The 19,145-nt window shown below is 45.2% G+C and overlaps 1 protein-coding gene across 10 annotated transcripts in view; it reads right to left on the reverse strand.

Moving 5' to 3' along the window:
* The window catches only part of CTPS2 (CTP synthase 2), a 196,245-nt gene that overhangs the window by 65,919 nt on the left and 111,181 nt on the right, over window positions 1–19,145 (reverse strand). For all 10 annotated transcript variants that reach the window (XR_519479.4, XR_519480.4, XM_070067268.1 and 7 more), the window contains exons 10-13: window positions 18,475–18,563; window positions 17,066–17,160; window positions 14,317–14,379; window positions 14,169–14,212 (exon numbers count right to left, since the gene is read on the reverse strand). Coding sequence is in view for 8 of the 10 variants with exons in the window: in XM_070067268.1 (XP_069923369.1) it covers window positions 14,169–14,212; window positions 14,317–14,379; window positions 17,066–17,160; window positions 18,475–18,563 (291 nt within the window). In the remaining 2 variants the exon portion in view is untranslated. The remainder of the gene's footprint in view (window positions 1–14,168; window positions 14,213–14,316; window positions 14,380–17,065; window positions 17,161–18,474; window positions 18,564–19,145) is intronic.

A 19,145-nucleotide genomic window follows, 5' to 3' on the forward strand; every position in this document is an offset into this window, starting at 1 on the left:
CCCTGCCTTGCAGCACCAGCATCCCAAATGGGTAACAGTTTGACTCCTGGCTGTTCCACTTCTGATGCAGCTCCCTGCTAATGCGTCTGGGAAAGCAGTAGAAAATGGCACAAGTGCTTGAGCCCCTGCATCCAGAGGAAGCTCCTGGCTCCTGGCTTCAGCCTGGTCCAGCTCTGGCTGTTGCAGCCATGTGGGAAGTGAACCAGCGGATGGAAGATCTTTCTGTCCCTGCCTCTGCCTCTCTCTGTAACTCTTTCAAATAAATAAAATAAAGTTTAAAAAAAGGAAAATTCTAAAATAAAAATGTAGACTCAGAGTCAGGAATTGTGGCAGAGCAAGTTAAAATGCCTGTTGGGACACACATCCCATATCGGAGTGCCTGGTTCAAGTCCTAGCTATTCCACTTCTGATCCAGCTTCCTACTAGAGCATACCCAGGAGGCAGCAGGTGATGGCTCAAGTAGTGGGGTCCCTGCCACCCACGTGGGAGACCCAGAAGGAATTCCAGGCTCTTGGCTTCAGCCTGGCCCAGCCCCGGTTGTTGTAGGCATTAGAAGAGCGAACCAGCAGATAGAAGATCTCTCTCCCTCCCTCCCTCTGTCACTCTGCCTTTCAAATAAATAATTTTTTTAAGTAGAATTGGCTAAAGAGCAAGGGTAGGGAAAAAGCATGCCCTACACATTAAGCAGTGGTTATTGTGCCTGGGAGAATATTTTTCTTTTTCATCAAGGTATAACTGACAAATAAAAGTCATACCTGGTCAAGGTGCACAGCATACTATTTTATATACATTCTGAAATGATCTCCTCAAACAAGCTTACATAGTCATCACCTCACATAAGTTACCTTTTTTTAATGTGTACAGGGTACCTCAAAAAGTTCATGGAGGGGCCGGCATTGTGGCGAAGTGGGTTAAAGCCCGTGCCTACAGCACCAGCATCCCATGTGGATGCTGATTCGAGTCCTAGCTACTCCACTTCCAATCCAGCTCTCAGCTGGTGGCCTGGGAAATCAGTGGAGGATGACCCAAGTCCTTGGGCCCCTGCACCTGCGTGGGAGACCTGGAAGAAGCTCCTGGCTTCGGATTGGCTCAGCTCCTGCTGTTGTGGCCATTTGGGGAGTGAATCAGTGGATGGAAGACCTACCTCTATCTCTCTCTCTGACTCTCTCTCTACCTCTCTATCCCCCCCCCCCATAACTCTGTCTTCCAAATAAAATAAATCTTTTGTTAAAAAAAAAAGCTCATAGAAAATGGAATTTAAAGATAAGCTTATTTTGGTGCCAAAAAATTTCAAATATGTACATACATGTCATCTTCAAAATGTTTGTGGAAAACTCACACTGTTTTATAACAAAATGAAAAGTTTTTTTCTAAACTTTTCTTCAAAGATTTATTTTTTTTTTATTTGAAAGGCAGAATAGTAGCAAGCATGAGAGAGATCTTCTATCTGGTGGTTCACTCCCAAAAACAGGAGCCAGGAACTCCATCTGGATCTCACATATGGGTAGCAGGGGCCTACCACCCTCTGATGCCTTCCTGGGCACATAAGCAGGGAGCTGAATCGGAACCACAGTAGCCAGGACTTGAACTCACACTCCAATATGAGATGCTGCGCTGTCCCAAGCAGTGGCTTAACCTGCTGTACCACAACATTAATCCCTTTTTCAATGAATTTTTAAGTACCCTCATATGTGATGAGAATAACTGAAACCTATTTTCCCAGCAAATTTCAATTTTTTTAAAGATTTATTTATTTATTTAAAAGTCAGAGTTACAGAGAGGGAAAGACAGAAACAGATCTTCCATCTACTAATTCACTGTGTTTGTTTGTTTGTTTGTTTGTTTGTTTTTGACAGGCAGAGTTAGAGAGAAAGGTCTTCCTTTTTCCATTGTTCACCACCCAAGTGGCCAATACAGCCGGCGCGTTGCGGCAGGCGCAGCACTGATCCGAAGCCAGGAGCCAGGTGCTTCCTCCTGGTCTCCCATGCGGGTGCAGGGCCCAACCACCTGGACCATCCTCCACTGCACTCCCGGGCCACAGCAGAGAGCTGGACTGGAAGAGGAGCAACCAGGACAGAATCCGGAGCCCGACCAGGACTAGAACCCCGGGGTGCCGGTGCCGCAGGCGGAGGATTAGCCTAGTGAGCCACGGCGCCAGCCTGATTCACTCTTGAAATGGCCACAACAGCCAGAGCTGAGCCAATTCGAAGCCAGGAGCTTCTTCTGGGTCTCCCACACATGTTCAGGGGCCCACGCACTTGGGCCATCTTCTGCTGCTTTCCCAGGCACATTATCAGGGAGCTGGATCAGAAGTGGAGCAGCTGGGACATGAACCGGTACCTATACAGAATGCTGGCACTGCAGGCAGCAGCTTTACCCACTACGCCACAATGCTGGCCCCAAATTTCAAGTATTTAATACAGCTGCCAGCGCTGTGGCATAGCCAGTAAAACCACCACCTGCAGGGCTGGATCCCATATGGGCACCGGTTTGAGTCCTGCCTGCTCCAATTCCAAGCCTGCTCTCTGCTATGGCCTGGGAAAGCAGTAAAAGATTGCCCAAGTCCTTGGGCCCCTGCACCCGCGTGGGAGACCTGGAAGAAGCTCCTGGTTCCTGGTTTTGGATCAGTGCAGCTCTGGCCTTTGTAGCCAATTGGCGAGTGAACTGGCGGATGGAAGACCTCTCTCTGCCTCTCCTTCTCTGTGTAACTCTTTCAAATAAATAAATGAATATTTTTTAAAAAATTATTTAATACAGTATTAACTATAACCACCATGCTGCACAGTCTCCAGTATTTGTCTACTTTATAAATGAAAGTCTGTACCCTCTAACACCTCCCTAACCTCCATCCTTGCCCCCCCATAACTACCATTCTTCTGTTTTTATGAGTTCAACTTTGTTAGATTCCACACCTCAGTGAGATCATGCAGTATTTGTCTTTCTACGCCTGGCTCACTTCACATGTCTTCCAGTTTCATCCATGTTGTTGCAATGGACAGGATTTCTTTCTTCACCAGGGCTGAATAGTATTCCACTGTGTATATATATACCATGTTTTCCTTATCCCATCATCTGTCCACAACACTTGGGTTGATTCCCCCTCTTGGTTATTGTGAATGAACTGCAATGAACACAGAAGTGCAGCTATCTCTTAGGCACACTAATGTCGCAGCTTCGGACTGTGCAGCAACCCAGAAGTGGGATTGCTTGATCACATGTAGTTCCATCTTTAATTTGTTGAGGAACCTCTATACTGTGGTCCATAATGGCTGTATCAATTTACATTCCCACCAAGAGATCCAAGACTTCCCTTTCAGGAGGATTATCCTTTCCCCAGGCAGCTTAGAACCAAACATGTCCAAAGCAACAGCACCAAGCGACTGTTGGGCTACCAGACTGGGGCAGAAACGGCCATTTTACCCACATTATAGCTTTATTCTTGATGACTGCTTTTATTGGGAAAAAGTTTCTTAGCATGAACTAACCTCCAAGTGATTTATTTATTTTTGACAGTTCAGATATGCTTTCTTCAACATTCTAAAGGAAATCCAGTCTCCGAAGTAATAAAAGCTTCCTAAAAAGTTACTCTAAGTGGGCCGTCTGGTTTAAAAAAAAAAAAAACACTTTGTAATTTGCATTCCATATGAAGTTGTATAAAAATAATAAAGAGGAAAATACTTCAAACAGGGTTTCAACTAAAGGCAGGAAAATTTAATACATGCATGCATTACGCTTAATGTATAACACAAATTACCTTCACCTAAATTGACTTTTAACGATAAGTCACTATTACACAAATCTACTGTCAGATATAAAATTAATTTTAACTTTGAAAATTCCCGGTGAGGCCCGTGCTGTGGCATAGCAGGTAAAGCCACCACCTGTGATGCTGGCATTCCATATGGGTGCTGGTCTGAGTCCTGGCTGCTATACTTCCAATCCAGCTCCCTGCTAATGTGCCTGGGAAAGCAGTGGAAGATGGCCCAAATCCTTAGGCCCCTACACCCATGTGGGAGACCAGGATGAAGCTCCTGGCTCCTGGCTTCGGCCTGGTCTGGCCAGGCCCTGGCTGTTGCAGCCATTTGGGGAGTGAACCAGCAGATGGTAGACTGACTTTCTTCTCTCTCTTTCTCTCTCTCTCTCTCTCTGCCTCTGCCTCTCCCTCTCTGTAACTCTTTCAAATAAACAAATGTTTAAAAAAAAAGAAAGAAAAAAAGAAAAATTCCTGGATGAAAAAGGTATAAATGAAGTCACACTTAGGGTAAATAGCCAAAATTGAAATAATGCCAAATATCGTGACCTCAAGTATCCATTTTCACCTTGTTAAAATTCTTCAGATTTCTAGGCCGGCGCCGCGGCTCAATAGGCTAATCCTCCGCCTAGCGGCGCCAGCACACCGGGTTCTAGTCCCGGTCGGGGCGCCGGATTCTGTCCCGGTTGCCCCTCTTCCAGGCCAGCCCTCTGCTGTGGCCAGGGAGTGCAGTGGAGGATGGCCCAGGTGCTTGGGCCCTGCACCCCATGGGAGACCAGGAAAAAGCACCTGGCTCCTGGCTCCTGCCATCGGATCAGCGCGGTGCGCCGGCCGCAGCGCGCCGGCCGCGGCGGCCATTGGAGGGTGAACCAACGGCAAAGGAAGACCTTTCTCTCTGTCTCTCTCTCTCACTGTCCACTCTGCCTGTCAAAAAAAAAATAAATAAAAAAAAAATAAAAAAATAAATAAATAAATAAAATTCTTCAGATTTCTCACTTTTCCTTACCAGCACCACCATCCAAGGATGCACGTGTGTTGATGTGTTTTGGAGGTGGAACATGGATTCTGTTTTCAGGGTGTCCTATCTTATGGAAATTCAGATTTCTTTTTCAAGAAAACAAAAGAAAGGCTGGACATTAAGCAGATCCACCTGCCTGGAGATTAGACCAAGGTCATCATTCCTATACATGCCTCAAAAGTCAAACATGTTTTACATATAAAGTCCACGATAATGTGAACTACATTCCAGATGAACCAGAGATACGGCAAGCCAACTTCAAGGTCAAGGATGTCTGCAGATGCCACTTGATTGATACAGGGTGAGACTATAAGTCAGCTACAGCTGTGTTCCTGATAAACATTGTCTACAAAGAAGCTGAGACTACTTTGAAGCAGGACAAAAAAACAGAGCTGCTTGTAGAAACCTGGAATACTGTGCCAAGTCCCAGAGCCTCCTATTACACCTTGTGGATTAAGCAGAGAAATGACACAATAAAATAAATTTTATTCACTGTCCCCTGAGTACTCTGAACCTCATGAAGAGTCTACCTTAACCCTAAGAGAAAAATCGACTTCTCCTTTTATGTATGTAAGAGACACCCCCACTTAGATCTGTTCCGGATACTAACGTCTCTATTGATTTCATAAGCAAACAGAATACTAACGCATCCCCAAAGAAGGCTATGATGGCCCACAAAACAGACATGAGCAGCTAATACGATGTACTGGAGGAGGTTCCTGGTTTCCAACTTGGTTACTGTCGCTCCCCCTCTTCGTGGAGGAACAACACAGGACCCTGCGCTGTTCTTTTGTCTGCTCGGCCCTCCCCGGGTAACCCTGCCTAGGCTTCATATTCGAGTCACGGCACCATTATGTCGCTCCCCCTCTTCGTGGAGGAACGACACAGGACCCTGCGCTGTTCTTTCGTCTGCTCGGCCCTCCCCGGGTTTGCTGCTGGTTCTTCCCGGGTTGACTACCGTCCCTTCCACCTCCGTGGAAGGGCGGTTCCCCCTGCCACATTCCCCACTTCCACAGGGGAGCGGCACACCGCCGGCCGGCTCTCTCGGGAGCTACACAGGTGTTCCTTCAGATAGATGTTCCCCTTAGATGTTCCTGGTGCATGTTGTCTCTCTCCTCCTTTATAGTCCTCTTCCGCCAATCCCAACTCTGCTACCCACACACCGAGTACGCTGCTCTCCTCCAATCAGGAGCAGGATCAGCTCCTGCAGCTCAGTCAATCAAATTGGCGAGAGGCAGCTGCATAGAAGTTGTTACTCCCTTCTCAGCGCCATATTGTGGGAGAGCAGATGCATAGAATAAGTCTTAATTCCAGTAACTTAGTCTAATCCGAGTTGCTCCCCACAGTTACTTTTTAACTAGAGGGGCCAGAGTGCCCAGCACACACTGAGTAATTGTTACTTGCTCAAGTACAGTGATCCCAGGCTTCCTGGTGTTTGCTGCCTGACAATGCCATCACCTTCATCTTTTCCTCTAATAAGACTTCTCACCATCAGCACAAATGCTGGCTCTTACAGCTATTTTTCTCCAACAAACTGATTGCAGGCCATAAAGATGTTCAATAGCAATTAGGTTTTATTGTTCTCATCTCACTCACGTGTGTAAAAGCCATCAAAATGTAAAATGCACATATCCTCTGGCTTAGCAATTCCGCTTGTAGAAATTTATCCTATAGATGTGCTTAAGAGTGGGTACAAGGACATATGTACATGATACTAATTGGCAGCATGATTTAAAGTAGCAAAATAATGGGTACAACCTAAATACGAGGGTGGTTAAACAAATAATGGTGCATCCGTATAGCAGACAGCAGGGCAAGTATATGGAAGACCCTGTGTACTGATGTGGAGTGCTCTGTACAAAAAGCAAGGTGGGAACAGTGTCTCAAGCATGCTAGCATATGTGGTTTATACCCCAAAATGTGTGTGAGTAGGTACGCATGCACACACACACACTGTGTCTCTAGACAGTAACAAAAGAAATGGATAAAGAGAGCTAGTTGTCTCTGGAGAAGGGAACTGAGGTGAAGTGGTGGCAAATGACAGGTAGTTGTATACCTTTCTACAGGGCTTATTTTTTTATCCTGCGTATAAATTTTTTAAAGCACATGCTTGCGCATGTGTGCACATGCACGAACACACAAAGAACAGTCCTCGGAGGTGGGCATTGTGGTGCAGAGGGTTAAGCTGCCACATGGGATATCAGAGTGCTCATTCAAGTTCTGGCTATTCTGCTTCCAATCCAGCTTCCTGCCAATGTGTCTGGAAAGGTAACGGAAGATGGCCCAAGTGCTTGGGCTGCTGCATCCACGTGGGGAATCTGCATGGAGTTCCTAACTCCTGGTCTCAGCCTGGCCCAGCCCTGGTTGTTGGGGCCATTTGGAGGAATGAACCAATGGATGGAAGATATCTATCTCTCTCTGTGTGTCTGTGTTTATGTGTATCTTTCTCTGTTTCCTCCTCCCCACACCTCTGCCTTTCAAGTAGATGAAAATAAAAAAGCAAACATTTAAAAAAAAAGGATAGGCATGAAAGAATTAGCTTGCCAGCCCTATCTAACAGTGGCACCTACTGGTAAAGTCACTTCTTATCCCAAAGTATATCTTAGAAAAGAAAATCCACATTTTCCTGGCATAGCCACTTCAGTTATTAGTAAGGAAATATGTTTATATTAAAGCCTCATCAGAAACTCTTCACTGGTCCTAGGCCTTCTGAGCATGACTTAAAAGTACCATCTGGCTGGGAACTTATGGTTCATTATGGTTGAATTGCAAGCTATAAAAAGGAGTGAAGGATATTTCTAGATCCTTCCATGGGGTAATCTCCAGCATATGGTGTTAAGTGGAAAAAGCAAGGCAGGAAAAAAATGTGCAGAGTATGCTACCATTCATCTAAGGAGGGGGGCTACGAACAGACACACAGGTTACTTACATTTTAAAAATGAGAAGATGGCGGAATAGGGGGGAGCCCACTGCTCTAGTCTATAGGAGGATAGTAACAACAACAACAAAAAAGGTGGAGGGGCTGGTGCGGTGGCACAGCAGGTTAAATCTCTGGCCTGCAGTGCCAGCATCCCATATGGGTGCCGGTTCGAGTCCCAGCTGCTCCTCTTCCAATCCTTCTCTCTTCTATGGCCTGAATAGCAGTGGAAGATGGCCCAAGTCCTTGGGCCCCTGCACCCACGTGGGAGACCCAGAAGAAGCTCCTGGCTCCTGGCTTCAGATCAGCGCAGCTCCAGCTGTCACAGCCATCTGGGGAGTGAACCAGCGGATGGAAGACCTCTCTCTCTGTCTCTCTCTCTCTCTCTCTGTAACTCTGTCTTTCAAATAAATAAATAAAAACTGTAAAGTTTAAAAAAAGATAATCTAAAAAAATTTATAAAAAAAAAAGTGGAGAGAGTGCAATTTTAGGAAAGAGGGATAAAATGGCAAAGGAAACTCCATGCAAATTAGGACACTGTAGATCTATGTGGAGGGTGTGGACACACACAACTCAGGACCCCAGCAGCTGAGAGCCTCAGCACCAGCTTTGGAGAGTGAGGCGAGGCCAGACTGCAACAGCCCAAGGCACTGGTGATAAAGCTGTGGGAAGAACCTGGTGTGAATCTGGCTTGGAGCCCTGTGGGGGACAGTGCACCTGTGAACCTAGAGCAGAAAAAAGGGGCCATGTTTCTCTCTCCCTGACCACCCAGCACCAACATCCTCTAACTAGCTGAGAGGGGATGGGTGTTATTTTGGACATGCATAACAGCTGCGTCAGCTCGTTTCCACACACCCAGCTGAGAGGAAATGCCTGAGCCTGGCTGGGAGAACTGACGGGACTGAGCACTAGTGACTGTGGGAGCCTTGTGTGCCAGGTCTGTGAAAACACCATGCCTGCGTGGGAGAACGCAGGGTGCAGCTGGGACTGTGAGCAGTCACTGTGGGTAGCTCCACACACTTGGGGCTCCCTGATTCCCTGTTGAGGGTCATTGCTGTGGGAACTGCACTCACAAAGAGGACTGCATGGATCCCTTGTGTGGTTCTTGTGGCAGTGCTGACATAAACTGTACCCACTGGGACTAGTGCCCAGGCATAGGTCTCCTCTGAGGAGAGGGGGTGAGCATGAGACTACGCCAACAGAGCTGAACAAACCTCCTCTCTGAAGGGGGGGGGGAGGGGGAGAGAAAGAGAGGGGCGGGGAGAGGGAGAGAGCAAGAGCGAGAGAGCAAGAGGGCGAGAGAGCACGCGTGTGCGTGCATGTGTGCGCATGCGCACGCGAGCGAGTTTGATTGATTTACCACACCCAACTTGGGTTTCACCTTAGACACTCCCCTCACCCTGGAGCACTGAACAGCGCTCCCTGACCACACCCAGCACACGCCTCTGGGTATTCACTGAAAGAGCAGACATTCCAATAATCCACAAAGGCATAGTCCAAAGATAAAAGCCATCACAGGGGAAAAAAAACTAACAAGTATCTCCACAAATGCCAATAAACACAGCCATTCAAGGAAAAATAAGGAAGACAACATGACACATCCAAAAGAATACAGCAATTCAATACTAGAATGTGAAGATGAGACTAAAGAATTGCCAGAAACAGAATTCAAAATATTGATCATATGATTAATTAGAAGTAATCATATACAAATCCACAAACTAATGGAATCCATACATGACATAAAAGAAAATTTCTCCCATGAAATTGAGATCTTAAAGAGAAATAAAAATGAAATATTGGAAATGAAGAATTTACTAGAACAAATAAAAAATGCAGTGGAAAGCCTTAACACTCAGTGAGGCAGAAGAAAAAATATCCAAGTTAGAAGACAAATCTCTGGAAATTTTAGTCAGACCAAAAAAAAAAGAAGAAGAAGAAGAAGAAATTAGAAAACTAAAAAACATTGTTGGAGATCTATGGGATACTATCAAACAAACCAACATACGGGTCTTGGGAGTTCCTGAAGGCATGCAAAGAGAATGGGTTAGAAGGCCTTTTTAGTAAAATAATTACAGAAGACTTCCTTAATTTGGAGAAATGGATATCCAAGTACAAGAAGCACATAAAACTCCTAATAGACATTACCAGAGAAGATCTTCACCATGACACATTGTAGTCAAACTCTCCACAATAAAATGATTCTAAAATGTACACAAGAGAAATGCCAGATTATTTTCAGAGGATTTCCAATTAGACTCACAGCTGACTTCTCATTAGAAACCCTACAGGCTAGGAGAAATGGCGAGATATACTCTAAGTCTTAGGAGAAAAAAATTGTCAACTCAGAATACCATACCCTGCAAAGCTCTGATTTATGAAAGAAGGTGAAATAAAGACCTTCCATAACAAACAGAAATTGACAGAACTTGCCATCACTCGTCCAGCCCTACAAAAGATGCTAAAGGATGTGCTACACACACATAGACAATGTTAGCAAAATGGTGCAGTCTTATCTATGACAGGATCTACGCTCTGGACACCATCCTAGGCTCTGGCCCCCTTTGACATTGCTAGAAGCCAGGTGAGCAAAGGCCCAACCACAAGTGTTAGCTCCACTCCCATCCTAACGGATTTGCTGCTCCTACTTTCCTACCCCTGTAAGAGTATAACAGGACCTGCTTCCTGCACACATGCTCTCTCTCTCCTGATCTCTCTCTCTCTCGAGACTCCTCTCTTTCTTCTTTTTTTTTTTTTTTTTTTTTTTTTTTTTTTTTTTTGACAGGCAGAGTGGACAGTGAGAGAGAGACAGAGAGAGAAAGGTCTTCCTTTGCCGTTGGTTCACCCTCCAATGGCCGCCGCTGCAGCCGGCGCACCGCGCTGATCCTGGCAGGAGCCAGGAGCCAGGTGCTTTTCCTGGTCTCCCATGGGGTGCAGGGCCCAAGCACCTGGGCCATCCTCCACTGCACTCCCTGGCCACAGCAGAGAGCTGGCCTGGAAGAGGGGCAACCGGGACAGAATCCGGTGCCCCAACCGGGACTAGAACCCGGTGTGCCGGCGCCGCAAGGTGGAGGATTAGCCTATTGAGCCACGGCGCCGGCTCCTCTCTTTCTTCTTTGCCCTCTCCCTCTGACCTGTTGGATTTCCCGTCAATAAACCCTTTCCCTTACTCTGGTGTTTGGTGTGCTTTGTGGTGGCCTTACAAACATGGTCATCACTATGAAAGAAGGTGAAGGCAGAAAACCTCCAGTAAAAGTACAAAGGAAATCCAAAGTAGACAATAGGAATATTTATGGGAAAATGCCAGGGCCAAGTTGTTACTTATCAGTAGTCACTTTGGATGTAAATGGCTTCAACTCTCCAGTTAAAAGATACAGACTGGGTGAATGGATTAAAAAACAAAATCCAACTATTTGCTGCCTACAAGAAACACATCTCACCAACAAAGATACATGCAGACTGAAAGTGAAAGGATGGAAAAAGATATTCCATGCTAACAGAAACCAAAAAAGAGCTGGTGTAGCCATCCTAATATCAGATAAAATAGACTTTAACTCAAAAACTGTTAAGAGAGTCAAAGGGCACTATATAATGATTAAGGGATCAATACAACAGGAAGATATGACTATTATAAATGTATATGTATCTAATCACAGTTCATCTGGCTATTTAGAAAAATGCTAATGGATCTAAAGGGAGACATAGACTCCAATACAATAGTAACAGGGGACTTCAATACCCCACTTTCAGCAATGGATAGATCAACCAGACAGAAAATCAGCAAGGAAACTCTGAATCTTTCTCTTTCAAATAAAATGAAAATATTTTTTTCAAATTGAAAATATAAACCAAGAGGAGAAAAAAGAATTAATGGTTGTCATAAGGGAAGAGAAGGAATAGGTTAGATAGGACAAGAATAAAATCAGATTTCTCTAAATCAGTGGTTCTCAATGGGGACATCTGGTAATATTTGGAGGTATTCTTAATGTCACTTTGGAGGGTGAGGGAAGTTGCTACTAACATCTAGCATGTAGGGACCATGTACTTTGCACATGACAATCCCTCACACATGACAAAGAATAATCTGGCCAAAAATGTCAACAGTACAAATCACATATCTCATAAGGAACTTGTATCTAAAATATAAAAAGAATGCTTAACTCAGTGATAAATATAGGATAACCCAATGTAAAAAAGGGCAGGGGTGGCCATTTGGTACACTGGTTAAGATGCAGATTAGGACATCCACATCTCTTATTGGAATGCCTGGGGTTGAGTCCTGGCTCCACTTCCAATTCCAACTTTCTTGTAATGTGCACCGTAGGAGGCAGCAGATGATGGCTGCCACCCATGTGGGAGACCCAGATGGAATTCCTGATTCCAGCCTGACCCAGCCCTGGCTGTTGCAGGCTTTTGGGAAGTGAACCAGTGAATAGAAGATTCTCATTCTCTCTCTCTCTCTCTCTCTCTCTCTAATAAAAATAATTTTTAAAACTCAAAAAAAAATATAAATGAACAAAGGTTGTGAAAAGGCATTTTTCAAAAGGAGACATATAGTGGCCACAAACACAAGAAAAGATACTCAACATCCTTAGCCATCAGGGAAATGCAAATCCAAGCCAAATGAGATACTACCTCACATCACCTAAGACGGCTATAATAAAAAAGACAATAACAAGTGTTCACAAGGGTGTGGAAAAATTGGGCCCCTAATACATTACTGGTGGGAAGGTTAAATGTGGTAGCTACTTTGGAAACAGGCTGAAAATTCCTCAAAAGGTTAGAATTAGCATATAATCCAGCACTTCCACTGCTAAATGAACTGAAAACATGTGCCCACACAAAAACTTGTACTTGAATGTTGATAACAGCATTACTCATAATAGCTACAAAATGGAAACAGCCCAAATATCTATCAATGGGTCAATGAATAAATAAAATGTGCTATGTCCATCCAAGGGAACACTAATCAGCCATAAAAAGAAATGAAGAACTGATACACTGTGCAATATACACAGACCTAGAGAACATAACACTAAGTAAAAGCCACAAAGGGCCACAAATTGTTTGATTCCAATTATATGAAATGATGAGAATATTCAAATCTATAGACGCAGAGAACAGATTAATGGTTCCTGGAGCTGGGGGCATAGGGGGCTTGGGAGTGTCAGCTAAAGGATGTGGGTCTTCTTTTTGGAGTAATGAAAATTTAAAAAAAAAAATAACAAGTGTGAGATGTATGCTCGTTCGAGGTGGGTGCTTGGCCACAACTACACAGCTGGGCAAGCAGGGGGAACTGGAGACCAGGCAGACAGAAGGCCAATCACATCCATGTGGGCGCAGAAGGCAGAGGCAGGGAATGAAAAGAGGTCAGGAAAGAACTGAAAAGTTGCTTGTAACCAAGTTGCTGTTGTATTTAATTAAATTCTTCACTTGTTTCATTAAGATTCTGGGGTGCAGGGAGGGAGACTGTAAATATGGGGGACACCTCAGGTGTGAGAATTCTCAGGCAACATCAGATCATCCAAACACAAAATGCAAAGCATGGGAGGAATTGAGATGCCATGGGATGAATTAAGAAAGCAGCAGGTGACACAGCACGACGGCCTGGGGGTCCAGCCAAAAATCCTGGACTAAAGATGTTAAGGGAAAAGGAATTGGTGGAAGATGAGAACCAGCAGCAAAGTGATTGTCACTTGTGTTTTAGAAAGATAGATGACCACCAAAGTGGAAAATAGACAGACTGGGGACGAGTCTAAAGAGAGGACAGCTCATTTATTTATATTAGCTGTTATAAATTGTTGTCACAGCCAATTTAATCCTTTCCTAAACATTAAGCTTGAAAGCTGCTGTGAAGAGAAATCAGTCCAGGATTGTGTCTGTCTTCAAGGCACAGCTGACAAGATGGAACACTGAGAACAAAGCAGTTTCATGTAACACTAATGATGATAATAAATCCATATACAATTCAAATTGTTTTGATGCTGTAAGAAAAAAAATAACAATAGAGGCCGGTGTTGTGGTGCAGTGGGTTAAGCCACCATCTGTAGCACCAGCTACAGATGGTGCTTTAACTGGTTAACTGGTTAACTGGTTAAAGTACCAGTTGCTCCACTTCCGATCCAGCTCCCTGCTAATGGGCCTGAGAAAGCAGCAGAGGATGGCCCAAGTGCTTGGACTCCTGCCTCCTGCACACACATGGGAGACCCAGATGGAGCTCCAGGCTTCAGCCTGGCCCAGCTCTGGCCACTGTGGCTATTCGGTGAGTAAGCAGCAGATAGAAGATCTCGCTCTCTTAGGGTGTGTGTGTGTGTGTGTGTGTGTGTCCATCTCCCTCTCCGTAGTTCAGCCTTTCAAGCAAATAAATAAATTTTTAAAATAGCAACAACAACAATAATAATAGCTCAGTATGAGTATAAGCAAGAGCCAGAAACAAAATGCCAATGACTGGACCCAGAAAAACAAACAAGTCACTTACTTACCAGAGGAACAGCGGCATTTGGCTCAAATTCTGTGGAATCAGCGTCTGAAGATTAAGACAAGAGTTAGTAGCTCACCAATACTTCTGAAAAATAGCTGAAATGTAAGTTTTTCTTTTACCACACGGGTATTAGCGAGCCTCGCTCTTACCTTTCAAGTTAAGGCAGTTCCTTGCAAACTCTATCACTGCTAGTTGCATCCCAAGGCAAATTCCTATTTTCAAAAACACAGAAACAAAGCTAATGAACACATTTTGCGTTTATTCATATTTTCTGCTCCCTTGTTTGCTGTCTGTCTCCTCTGCCTGGAGTACAAGTCCCAGAGAGCAAGGCTCGGCCTAAGTGGTGCTTTCTGCTGTCCCCTTGGCACTGAGGCGGTCGGTCCCTGGCAGAGAGCAGCAAGGGTCCAACAGGCAGATCTGCAGCCACCCAGATCTGCCCCTACATCGGGGCAAAGGTGTGGGCTGCAGGGCTGTCCCAGGGCCCCTGCTTCCTGCAAGGAGTTTCTTACCTAACCTAAGAGGGATTCTTCTTAGGCTGAGACTTCACACTCCTTCCCAAGGTGATTGCACTGCCAAAGTGTGGCCTTGGCCTGAGGGCAGTCTCGGGCTGGCTAGGGGGCTAGCATCTAAAGGGCACCCTGCTGGGCCGCCGCTATGTTGTCGCAGGTAAGGCCACTGCCTGCAGTGCCAGCATCCCATGTGGGCGCCAGTTAGAGTCCCAGCTGCTCCACTTCTGATGCAGCTCCCTGTTAATGTGCCTTGTAAAGCAGTGGAGGATAGCCCAAGTCCTTGAGCCCCTGCACCCACATGGCAGACTCGGAAGAAGCTCCTGGCTCCTGGCTTCAGATCGGCACAGCTCCAGCCATTATAGCCATCTGAGGAGTGAACCAGTGGATGGAAGACCTCTCTCTTCTGTCTTCTGCCTCTGTCTCTCTGTAACTCTGCCTTTCAAATAAATAAAATCTTTAAAAAAAAAAAAAAAAGAGCATCCTGCTGCTAATCTACAGAACAGCCCCATGGACTTCACTGCAGGAAAAAATCCAGGAAGGCTGGCACCTCCATCATGGCTTGACTGTGGGGGACAGCAGGAAAGGAGACACAAAATGGAACTGAAGGAGCCAGCACTGTGGCTCAGGGGGTTAAGCTGCCGCCTGTGATGACAGCATTCCATATGAGCACCAGTTCAAGTCCCAGCTGCTCCATTTCCGATCCAGCTCCCTGCTAATGCATCTAGAAAAGCAGTGGATGACAGATCAAGTGCTTAGGCCCTGCCACCCACATGGGAAACCTGGATGGAGCTCCAGGCTCCTGGCTTCAGCCTTACCCATCTCAGGCCATTGCAGCCATTTGAGGAGTGAACCAGCAGATGGAAAATCTCTCTCTGTTATTCTGCCTTTCAAGTAAATAAAATAAATCTAAAAAAGAGAGAGTGAGAATACTAAAGACTTGCAAAGGATTCTATACAGTGAACACTATATGAGGTTTAGGCATCATTACTGCAAAACAAAACAGTGGCTTAGATGGGCTTAGACCAGTAAAACAAAACAATGTATCAGGGAAGTTACTCTTGGCTTTTGGGTATGGGTCCCAAAAGGACAGAGTCTAGGAGGCCAATCAAAGAGCAGGCAGTGGGGAAAATAAAGTCCACTGACAGTAAAAGGCAGCAAAGCTTATCCACTTGGTTCATAAACCCAGCAATCTGTGCAAAGCCCAGTGCGAAGCTCAGCTCTCTGCACAGCCCCTCCTGCTAACCCCCGGCTGCAGGCCGGCCTGTCCACCTCAAGGCTCATTCCAGCTGCTTTCACTGCTACAGAAGCCACACTCTGCAATTTGGACGAAAGCATTCAAAAGTCCCAATTCTTTTTTTTTTTTTTTTTTTTTTTTTTTGACAGGTAGAGTGGATAGTGAGAGAGAGAGAGACAGAGAGAAAGGTCTTCCTTTTGCCATTGGTTCACCCTCCAATGGCCGCTGCAGCCAGTGCGCTGCGGCCGGCGCACCATGCTGATCTGATGGCAGGAGCCAGGTGCTTCTCCTGGTCTCCCATGGGGTGCAGGACCCAAGCACTTGGGCCATCCTCCACTGCCTTCCCTGGCCACAGCAGAGAGCTGGCCTGGAAGAGGGGCAACTGGGACAGAATCCGGCGCCCCGACCAGGACTAGAACCCGGTGTGCCGGCACCGCTAGGCGGAGGATTAGCCTATTGAGCCACTGCGCCAGCCTCAGAAGTCCCAATTCTACCAACTTTTCATGGAGCTATTCCTGTGACATTGGGTGGTTTTTTTTATTATCTTTCCTAGAATGAAACATTTTTTTTTCTGATCAGAAAGCCAACTGTGGCAGTCTCTTGAATGGTTCTTCACTTGAAGTGGTAAGTTGGGAATGGAATCGGAGCAGGTTAAGAGCAGGTGCAGGCAGAGACCTCTCCCAGCCTCTTACTACCCAGAACTTGCCAGAACAGTGGCAAGCCCTCCGAGGAAGACACAATTTTTCTGTAAAAGCTCACATTCTAAGCTTTGCAAGCCATAGGGTCTCCTTTACTGTTATACCATAGGAATAGTAACAGACAATAGGAGCATACTTCTAAAACTTCATGGGAAATGGAATTAAAAGATAAGTTCACTTTGGTGAAAAAAAATGAAATCCATGCAGTTTTTTTCATGATATGCATTTTCCTTTAACTTTTTGAAGACTCCACATAAACAAATTGGTGTATGTCCCCATAAAACTTTATTTACAAAAACAGGATGTCTGCCATATTTGGCCTGCAGGATATAGTTTGCTGATACCTGTAACAGAGTATTTGGTGCCTGAAGTTTCAAATCTGAGTTCATACTCTCATAATAAGAAACAGTTCAAAGTTTTATCTCTTATAGCTAATATCAAGAAACATGCATTTTACCCAGAAAAGGAATCTTCTTTGCCCTTGCCCAAGAAATTGCCTGGAGTTTTCCCAATGTTCCTCTGATTCCAAAGCCCCCGGGCACAAGAATACCACTGAAATCAATACAAGACAAGCATAAATTTGATCATCCATTATTGTCATCTGTAAAACTTTTGTTTTCAGTCATTCATGTTTACTGATCCCAAATCCAAGGCTTACGGTGTATTTTTAGAACTGATTACACAATTTCACATCTTGGATTTCTTGAAATTCTCTCAATGTTTTGAAAAAGTTGTGACAAATTCACACAGCTGACCTTGATATATATATTTTCTGTGGCATCTGAGCAGTTAGTGGTGTGGGGAGCAACTGGGAGCAACTCGGACTAGACTAAGTTACTGGAATTAAGACATTCTATGCATCTGCTCTCCCACAATATGGTGCTGGGAGAGGAGAAAACAGCTTCTACACAGCTGCCTCTCACCAACTTGACAAGCTGCAGGAGCTGCTCCTGATTGGAGGAGAGCAGCGTACTCGGCGTGTGGGTAGCAGAGTTGGGATTGGTGGAAGAGGACTATAAAGGAGGAGAGAGACAACATGCACCAGGAACATCTATCTGAAGGAACACCTGTGCAGCCCCCGAGAGAGCCGGCCGGCGGTGTGCCGCTCCCCCGCGGAAGTGGGGAAAGTGGCAGGGGGAACCGCCCTTCCACGGAGGTGGAAGGGTCGGTAGCCAACCCGGGAAGAACCAGCAGCAAACCCGGGGAGGGCCGAGCAGACGAAAGAACAGCGCAGGGTCCTGTGTCATTCCTCCTCGAAGAGGGGAAGCGACATAGTGGGAAACTCAATTCTGTTAAGAAAGCCACTGGGAGAAGAATCCGAATAAAAATAGGTTAGGGCCTCTTTCCAAAGCACTGTTATAAAAATGTTAAGTTCTCTTACTTAATCAGAAAGAGTTAAAGTGGCAAAATCAGCCTCAGATTTCAATTGCTAACTAAGTAGAAGTAATGAAAATTTCTGGCTAGAAGACCCTAGGCAACACTCCCAGTTGAAAAAACTAAAAGAGTTCAAGAGAAAAACCAGCTGGGTCACGACCCTTACAATACAATGCTGCCCCCAAGAGTTCTGTCAATCCCTTTAAAAATAAAGCCTAGAATCAAAACACGTGTAAAAGAAAATACAATCAAGAGAGGAGGTTGTCATTCTTGTACTTTCACTTGGTATGGGTAATCACTATCTGCATCTTTCAGTAGAACGAGCACACTTCCCCATCTTCCCCGAATAAAACTATCTCCATTGCACATGCCACCAATGTTGACATGCACATTTCAAAGCAATGCAGTATGAATGTGGTCCAAGTGGGAATAATTATGGAAAAAAGCACACAGGTATTGTCCTAAGTGCTGTGGACAGTCCCTAGTACTCACTCAGCTTTGCACAGCTTCTGCCAAGCTTCGTGGAATTTCACTGGCTCCTCCGTTTTGGTGATCTGCTCCAGGTCGAGGGAGTCTATGTACTAAAAAACATTCAATAGATTAAAGGGGCAATAAGAAAAATATACACTCAGAAATATTAGTGCCATCTAACACTATGACATGATCATTCAAATAATAATTATGCAAAGCTTCAGCAGGATAGAAACATACAATCCCTATTTTGTAACTCTTATAATCATTCAGGAAGATTATGGAAAAATCACAATAAACAGGCACCCACATAATAGTGTAGCTATTATGGGCAAAGAAGAGAATGCCACCTTTCTCTCTTCTCTGTCTCCTCTCTCACTGTCCACTCTGCCTGTCAAAAAAAAAAAAAAAAAAAAAAAAGAAGAAGAAGAAGAAGAAGAAGAGAATGCCATGGAAGTAGCTCAGAGCCATATCTACTTTCCAGCACAACACTACTGGAAAGAAAAGGAGGGGCATCAGGAAAGATCTCTAGGAATATGATAGGCTAAGCCCCCAGGACAGGCACTTGGCGCACAGTTAAGAGGTTGCTTAGGATGCCTGCATCCCATGACAGAGTGCCTGTGTTTGAGTCCTGGCTCTGCTCCCTATTCCAGCTTCCTGCTAATGTGCATCCTGGGTAGCAAAGTTGATGG

Source organism: Oryctolagus cuniculus, chromosome X (genome assembly GCF_964237555.1).
Source record: "Oryctolagus cuniculus chromosome X, mOryCun1.1, whole genome shotgun sequence".
NCBI lineage: Eukaryota > Metazoa > Chordata > Mammalia > Lagomorpha > Leporidae > Oryctolagus > Oryctolagus cuniculus.